The sequence below is a fragment of the Bidens hawaiensis genome, unplaced genomic scaffold (genome assembly GCF_021521415.1).
Source record: "Bidens hawaiensis isolate Kalapana, Puna unplaced genomic scaffold, B.hawaiensis_p1.1 tig00015059_1, whole genome shotgun sequence".
NCBI lineage: Eukaryota > Viridiplantae > Streptophyta > Magnoliopsida > Asterales > Asteraceae > Bidens > Bidens hawaiensis.
In genome coordinates, this window is record NW_027492336.1 from 503800 (window position 1) to 512641 (window position 8842).

At 33.9% G+C, this 8842-nt stretch overlaps 1 protein-coding gene across 1 annotated transcript; it reads right to left on the minus strand.

Annotated features, from left to right (window-relative positions):
* Positions 1–3004: 3004 nt before the first annotated feature.
* On the minus strand, positions 3005–7396 carry LOC143548353 (calcium/calmodulin-regulated receptor-like kinase 1). Its single transcript, XM_077039543.1, has 8 exons — positions 7223–7396; positions 5740–6101; positions 5504–5657; positions 5143–5269; positions 4937–5022; positions 4774–4845; positions 4460–4663; positions 3005–3812 (listed from the first exon to the last, which is right to left on the minus strand). The coding sequence occupies exons 2-8, from the start codon at positions 6051–6053 to the stop codon at positions 3474–3476; spliced, it is 1296 nt and encodes a 431-aa protein (XP_076895658.1). The 5' UTR covers positions 6054–6101; positions 7223–7396; the 3' UTR covers positions 3005–3473.
* Positions 7397–8842: the final 1446 nt, after the last annotated feature.

The window sequence follows — 8842 nt, forward strand, 5'->3', positions numbered from 1 at the left end:
TTTTAGACTAATGATACATGAAGTTTTTAAGAAAAGTAAAAAAAGACAAATGGATTATAGAAAATTTTGTAAAGATACGGGAAGAAAAGCTTTGGGAGCTAATTGGGATGTACCTCATCGATGGAATTCCACTTGCATAATGTTTCAAAGTGCTTTGGAACAAAGAGAAACTTTACAAATGTTTCATTCTAGTCTTGCCGAGAATGATTTGGCAATCCCCTTTTCAAATGAGAAATGGGAAATTATCAATGACTTATCGACTTTTCTTGAAGTTTTTAAAACATCAACTACGAAACTATCGGGAACGTATTATCCGACAAGTCCCTTGGTTCTTTCGGAGTTATTTTTAATGGTTAACAATCTTAAAGAATTTGAAAATAAAAGTCCAATGTTTTCAAACATCATATTACCAATGAAGTTTAAATTAAAAAAATACTTTCTTGAATTGCCACCGGTTTTTACTTGCGCCGCCGCTTTAAACCCAATGTTAAATGTTACGGGGGTTGAATGTGTGATAGACGAAATTTTTTCAGCCTTAGATATGCATGAAGTTGACCCAAAAATTTTTCAATAGAGGCAAAAAATTATTTTAACTTGAATTTTAAATTTATGTATGACTTTTATTTAAATAAATATGGGTCAAACATACGCATGCCTATGCCGGGGGGTCTTCATCAAGTTCAAGTGCTACTAGAGTACGAGATCCCATGATTAGCCTTATGAACACCGTTCGCAACGTAACGGCTAAAAAACAAAGGGGTAACACCCCTTCAAGCGAACTAGGAAGGTATAGTGCAAATGATTACTCTACCGGTTTATCCGAAGAGGAATATGGCACTTTTGATGTTTTGGCTTGGTGGAAGGTAAAGGAAACCGAGTTTCCGATTCTTGCCACCATGGCCCGTGATTTACTAACCGTCCAAGCTTCTACGGTAGCTTCGGAATCCGCTTTTTCTCTTAGTGGCAGGGTAATATCGGTGAGAAGAACAAGACTAAATTCGGAGTCGGTGGAGATGTGCATTTGCTTAAAGGATCACTTGGACTCAATCGATCGTATTCAACACGTAACCACTCTCGAAGATGAAACACCACTTGATGTTCGAGTGCACGACGAACAAGAAGGCATTTCTACAAGTAATTCCGAGGAAGAAGTCGCCGCTCAATAATTACGACGAACAAGAAGGCTTTTCTAGAAATAATATGTCACAACTTTATATTTATAAGTTTAATGTTCCCACTGATGAGTATTCCTCATCAGTTAATTGTTTATTTTTATGTTAATTGTTTTTTTTATTTTTCATGTTATACAAATACGAATCGTAGTTTAGAATCCAAATCGCAAACGAAAAACGAAAAAAAAAAAAAATTTTACACTGTAACCGGTTGGAACCGGTTACGGTACAGGAACCGGTTAGGAACCGGTAAGAACCGGTTAGATAGGTTAGGGGTCCGAGGGTGGGAGAACCGGTTCGGTTCCCTAACCGGTTCGAGCCTTGAACCCGTTTAAAAGGGGGTTTTGAATATAGGAACCGGTTAGGAACCGGTTCCGGTTCCTAGTCCCAAACCGTTTTGAACATGCCTAAGTAGAGGTACACAAAAAAACCTGAACCTGGAACCAGACCTGAAATAAAAACTCGGAACCTGTTCTTTTTATACCCTGGTTTTTAATACCCGAACCTACCCGTAGGGTATGGATAGGGTATGCATTTTATTACTAAAACTCGAACCCGAACCAGATCCTATTTGTACCAGGTAATACCCGAAAACCCAAACCGGTTCCATACCCGGAAACAGGTTTTTCCAATACCCGAAACCGGATATTTCTAATACCCGATCTATACCTGAAAAATACCTTACAAAATACCCGAAAGTACCTTAAAAATACCCGAAAAATACCCCTAAAAAGTGCAACCTTTTAAAAAATCCAATCTATACCCAAAACATACCCAAAAAGCCCGAAAAAACCCGAAAATCGGGTATGGTTTTTAAAGACAATACTCGGACCCGATGCATAGGGTATGGTTTTTAAAGACAATACCCAGACCCGAACCCGACCCGGTTATCACCAATACCCGATTTTTCAATACCCGGGTATTTGGAAAACCCGATATGTGCAACTCTAGTTGCAAGTGATGTTAAGTTAATGACCAAAATTGTTGCAACTGCACCGCGTGTTATGTCAGAGAGTTATGCTTTTGTGACGGCACAACGACTGTCAAGTGGCAGCTGGTGGTATGGTTTATAGGGGGAAGGTCCAAGCCAAACTCTAAAGTCAACGTAGGTCGGTTAAGACAACATAGTCTCGCCAGAGTGAGCCATCGGGGCTCTAATAATTTGGAAAGTGCAGTTGCCTAAATACAAGAAAGTATTTGTTCTAAAAAGAATTAACTCACTATTTTAACATGGTTAAATCAATAGGCCATTTTATTAGCAAACAATGGCACAATGCCATTAGGTATCAAATTCTTACAAGTCTTACACAAGATTAGGATTAGAGACCAAATTTGTAATTACCTCCAAGCCATAAAACCATCCGTGTAATTTGCTTACTCCTTTATCCGAACTTTATTATTGATAAATAATAACTTTTTTTTTATTCTATTAACAGAATGATTGTAACTATTTTAGTATACTTGCACAATTCTATTATTTTGAGTTTTCAAGTCATCAACTGAGAGATGAAGAGAGACTTGTAACAAAACATAGAAATTTTGGGTTATTAGAGAATTATAAAAAATAATCATTTCAAACAATTTTTTCTTTATAAAAATACGAAGAGTCATTTTGGTACAATTTCTAAATATACAATCATTTGAGGTGAAGGGTCAAATTGCACATCTAAAGAAAATTAGGCGTTTTTAGAGCTTAGGTGTCAAAATCTCATTGGCTAAACAAGATGGTCTCGCTATTTTCACCCTTTCATCACAAAAGTGCCATTATTAGTCTAAACTAACGTGTCATCACTTAATTGGTTGTCCAACTACACCATTTTTGTTTTTTTAAAGCCACAACCATGTCATTTGCGATATACAAGCCCACTTCGTGTCTTTTAATTAGATTCTACTTTCGTGTAGTCATTTGTAACAGTCAAATGATTATATTTTTAAAAAGTTGGGCAAACAACTACTTGAGTAAACGTGATACATTGACTTAAATTTATCAAGACTTCATATCCGTATCGAGATACAAACAACTGAACAAGAAAAACCGAACGGGTTTTAGGCTCCATTTTCTTTCACTCTTTTATCCAATGTTCTCTATCAGACTATCACTATACAAAACTGAACCACAACAAAATCAGAGACCGATGACAGTCAGATTTACCAATTATACAAGCACAAAACATAACAAAACACACTCATTTTTAAAACCTAATCTCCTCACTCAACAACACACCAAACCTAATCTATATACTGTGGAACTCCTATTTGTAAACATCCACATATATAATACAGAATAAGCCAAGGGTCATATCAAACTTCACATGATTCAGCTGTGCTACCAAATGACTCAAACCTTCTATGTTCACCATTCATAGGACTTCTACGACCTAGTTGGTCAATATTAAGAGCAACCTCGTCAGCTGCAACGGATGAATCGCATCTATGATGTTTTTTGTTATGTCTCATCATAAGAATACGGGAAAGTGCTTGCACAATGTCTCTCATTGATGGTCTTTTTCTTGGGGAACGGTTTACACATTTGTATGCGAGAGTTGCCACGTCGTTTAGTTCTTGCTCATCAAAGTTTCCTTCGAGACGGGAATCCACTATCTCTTCCCATCCAACTTTTCCCTCAGTGTTCATTGCGGCCTAATTGTATTTTGTATCCGTTTAGTATCAAATTAAGAAAAACGGATGTATAAAACATTGCATTAAGTTTGGTCACCCGAGTTTGAAAAGAGACTCATGAAAATGATTCAACTTTGCGAAAACTTTCATTTAATGTTTCTCAAAAACATGAAAGATTGAAGTTTATATTTACCCAACTAAAAAGATAAACATCAAAAATACCATTTAAAACGTCTAAAATTTCATATTTACCCATTTTATCAAATACAGTTTGTAATATGACAATTGTGCCCTTATCTTTTTCCTTACACTGCAAACTGTCATAACTTAAATCCTTACATAAAATGATGACATTTATGTCAAAAATAGGATGCGAATAATATTATGATTTGATGGATTAAAAAGTTGGAAACATTGCATTAAATGTCACATTGTCACCCATGTGGTTAGTTAAAAAACAATGGGTATACGAAGATATGTTTTTTAAGAAACTAAAAAAGATGTACTTTTTTGGTTAAGACATATTATATGATTTTGCATATATTGCTTGCTTAAAAGTTAGGAAAATCAAAATACTCATTTAACTTTATGATTAAACTAATATATTATTATTATTATTATTACACACACACACACACACACACATGAGAGAGAGAGAGAGATCTTACAAGCTCAACATATTCCATGAGACCCTGCTGAGGGTTTCTTCCTGCAATAAGTTCAAATAACAGAACTCCAAAGCTGTAAACATCACTTTTTTTGGTGAAAGCTCTTGTTGATATATATTCAGGGTCAAGATATCCAAAAGTCCCCTGTATATTTGAGCCATTTCTGTTAATCATATCCTCTCTAGATAGTCCAAAATCAGCCACCTGATTATTACACAATATAACATGAATCAGATAATCACCAATATAAGAAAATCAAAATCCAAAGGCATTTAGATCAATTTGTACACTAGTTTAAGAAATTTAAAACTAACCCTAGCTCCCATTGCTTGATCCAACAGAATGTTAGAAGATTTGATATCCCTGTGTATGACCGGAGGAACAGCCTGGAGTTACAAGAAAATGATAAATAAATTGAACAAATTCAAAGAGAGAGGAAAAAAAAAAGCCAAAAATGACATTAAGATTAGAGCTTACTCCATCATGGAGATATTCCAATCCCCTAGCTACATCTAAAGCTATTTGAACTCTTAGATCCCACCTCAACAATTCATGCTTTTCACCTAAAAATTTCAAAAGTAGCAGGTTTATAATTGTACAGAACAAATAAACATCTAAGAAGTTTATTAAGCATATATCTTAACAATGTTTACTGTTTACGAGAAAGTTGGATGACCACTTACTGTACAAATGAGAAGCTAGACTGCCTTTGCTCATGTAGACATATATGAGCATATGTTGTCCCTTTTCTGCACAATACCCTACCAAATTCACAAGGTTTCTGTGGTGTAGTCTTCCCAATAACATAACCTACAAAAATATAACAATGGTACTCTTGATGTTCTAGTTTCAAGATTATACAGATGATGCTTTAGAAAACAGTATTCTTGTATGATATTGGTGTTTAAACCTTATTACATCAACAGCAAAGTGTCAAAGATTGCTTTGAAAGAAGTTATAAACTGTTAATTAATTAAAACTCTGAAAGTAATCAATCTCAAAACATATAATTATGAGGTGAACTTGAGTATGATTGATCAGTACCTCTGTTTGGAACTCTTTCTCGCCTTGTTTGGAATTAGTTGCAAGAACTTTAACAGCAACTGCTTCACCAGTGGCCATCTGAGCTTTATAAACTGGACCAAAAGCTCCTTCGCCTATCAAAGAGGTGAAATTGCAGGTTGCTTTCTGTAGATCTCTGCTTGATCCAAAAAAGAAAAGATAATGGTTAAAAAGAAACATAACTTTTATTAAGTATAAATGATTTGAACACAACATACTTGTAAGAATACTCAAGGATACCGGAAGCAGCAACTACATGACCCTTCCTAAGACCAGCAAGCCATAACGGAGTGCCATTTTGCACAGAAGTTCTAGATGATTCAGTGCCCATTGATGAATCAGATAAGATAGTACAAGTATCAACACCATTTGCACGAATGGGGACTCTTGCTGCCCTCCTAGAACTGCTATTGCCTATTTGAGGTCCTTTTCGGTGATACCTAAAGCAAAGCAGCCCAATTAAGGCCAAAAGAGCCCCAATTACCACTCCTATTGAGATCCCAATAATCAGACCAGATGACCTCTCTCTCATCGCTTTCTAGATCAGAAATTTTTCTTATTCAAGTAACCATCAACACACCTGTGAAGTTGTCATCAAGATATACTCATATAAGCATAATTAAGAGGAACTTGATAATAACCTTTTGAGAATATTGGAGTATTATTTACAAGTGAACGTAAGTATGAAAATCCAAATCAGAATCTGTTTTCTAGCTTTGGCCGGAAATTGGCTGGAATTAGGGCCGATCTTGACTGATTAGGTCTGGCTTTGACCGATTAGGTCCATTTACCGATTAATGCCATCGATTAGCTAAAATTTAATCGGCAACCCACCGATTAGTTACTATTAAACCGATTTTTCGAACACTCGAAGTTGTCAGCAAGATGCATAACCAAATAACCATAATTCAACGGAAGTCGATGTTAAACATTTCAGACACTAGCAAACTTAACTATGAAAATCCAAACCAGAATCTGTTTTCCAGTTCTAGCTAGCATTAGACCTAAATCGGAATCACCTCACAGAAACAAAACTACAAAAGTGTGACTCTAATAGCTAATTACGGTTACATAACTGAACGCCTAAACAACAGATTCTTCAAATTATCAGCACAACAATACAAAAACAAAAGATAACATCAATTATGAAATAAGCAACGGTTGCTGCGGATTCATAACGCAACGAACCCGAAACAACAACCAGATCATAACAAATCGTGATAGCTTATATCAGGATATTAAAATCACTATTAATCATGTTTCAGCTGAAGCAGAATTCGTACTAAATCACAACATTCCAATGCTTAACGGTTTCCAACGGAATTCAGCAACAGAAAACCGTAATTTCCGGCAATCGTTGAACATACTAACGCGACTTCTAGTTTTATGAACAGTAAACATGTATTTCAAAGTCATAGCTGATTAAACAATTATTAATATAGATCTTACTTTTACTTTTTCAGCAGTGAAGATAGGGCTCACTCAACGTCATTGTTAACTAAACTAATTGAAAACTTCCAAATCAACGATGAACAGTAAACGAACACGAAATTAAAGCTACTGAAAGCTTGAATAATAGTGTCAATTGATAGAAGAAAAAGCAGTTTAAAGTGATGAGAATGATAATGTGAATGATTAAGTTAATAATAATAATAATAATAATAATAATAATAATAATAATAATAATAATATACTTACTACCTGATGATGTTGTTAGCAGTGATTGAAGTCAGTTGCAGTTTGTTAGGGTTAATGATAATGAAAATCTAGAAGAAGAAGAAGTAATTAACTAATTATTATGTGAGTTGCGGCAGAAGCAGCAGAGACAAGATCCGGTTTTCAGACTGACGATACTCCAATTGAAATGAAACGGTGGTTATATTCAAAGAAATAAAATATAGCAATTGAGTTTGAGTTAATTAATAGCATATTTTATTTATGTTATTGTTGGAATGCCTAATTTGAAAGTGGCATAATTCAGTGTTGAAAATATTAATTTTTTTGGTAAAATACCTCAACGGGTTAAGAGGACGACTAATTCATATCAAAGTTTTATGTAAAATAATTATTTTTGTTTATAAAGTTTAAGCGAACGATACGATAACACATAATTACTGTATACGATTTCCTGAAAGCGTAGAATCATATTACAATTTAATAGAAAATCAAAGATTGAAAGACGATAAATAAAATAGAATCATGAACCTCCTACTAAAATACGGTGCCCAAGCCTAAGTTTTATTTTATTTCATATATTAAATAAATAAATGTTAAATATTATTGTAAAATAAACTATTGTAAAAGTTGTTTAGATTTTCTTAATAAGGGGCGCTTTGGTAGCCTTTTGATGATCATTAAGAGTTAACATGTAGCATTAAGTCTGAATGGTTAAGAGGTAGCATCTTAATCATTCAGACTTAAGGTTACCTCTTAACCATTAAGAGACTATCAACTGTTAAGAAGTAGCCGCTTTTAATCTTCCTATTAATGACCACTAAAACTTAAGAGGCTATCAAACAGCCCCAAAACTAATTAAAAGCAGACTGTTTAGCTATATTTTAAAACTTAATTATTTAACCGAGCATAGTTAGAAACTATACTCTTAAATCTTAATAATGACGTCCTCAGTTTACAAATAATACTAATATTTTATTAGTTATTTTATATTAGTAAATTTAAGAGCAGGTGAGTCAGCTTTAAATATATATTATTTATTTATTATTATTTGTTTGAACTCAGTCAATCTATTTATTTAAATTGTAAATAAAGATGATGATTAAAGCCATAGTTAGACCATTATGCCCTTGAATCAGGACATTCATTCTTTGTCATAATTATACACAACATAGTGATTGTAAAAGTTTTAAAGTAACTTACATAATCATGCACACCGCAAAAAAAAGTTCTACATGAGTTTGAGTTGATAACTTACATGATATCCATTTTGCTTTCTTACCGTTAGATGATAAGTTATTGATAAATAATTATAGTTAAATAATTCTCTATCTTTTTGAATTTTAATCATACTTATCTTTATTAAAATAAAAATAGGTGCTGAAAAAAAAAAGAAATTTATAGGTGTTGAAGTTTAGGAAGTCATTTTGGATTAGTGGGCTACAACCGGAGGGTTATCTAGGTAACTAACCTGGTAAAATGAATAAAACACCATATTCTTGAATCTGACTCTTATGCCATTGATCATGTCGAAGACGTGTTTTGTGTGCTTTTGATGTGTGTGTGATTGTTTAATTGTTCACAACCACACACTAATATGCAAAATGTGCTACAAATTTGAACATCTTTTTGGAATAAATGAATTGC

Bases quoted from the DNA above. Each gene is read 5' to 3' on its own strand.
- LOC143548353 (XM_077039543.1), bottom strand. From the start codon at position 6,053: ATGAGAGAGAGGTCATCTGGTCTGATTATTGGGATCTCAATAGGAGTG. The intron at 5,023-5,142 runs GTAAGTGGTCAT...TGAAATTTTTAG, and splicing joins TCTAGCTTCTCATTTGTACA to GTGAAAAGCATGAATTGTTG. The intron at 4,664-4,773 runs GTTAGTTTTAAA...TGTAATAATCAG, and splicing joins ATCAAGCAATGGGAGCTAGG to GTGGCTGATTTTGGACTATC.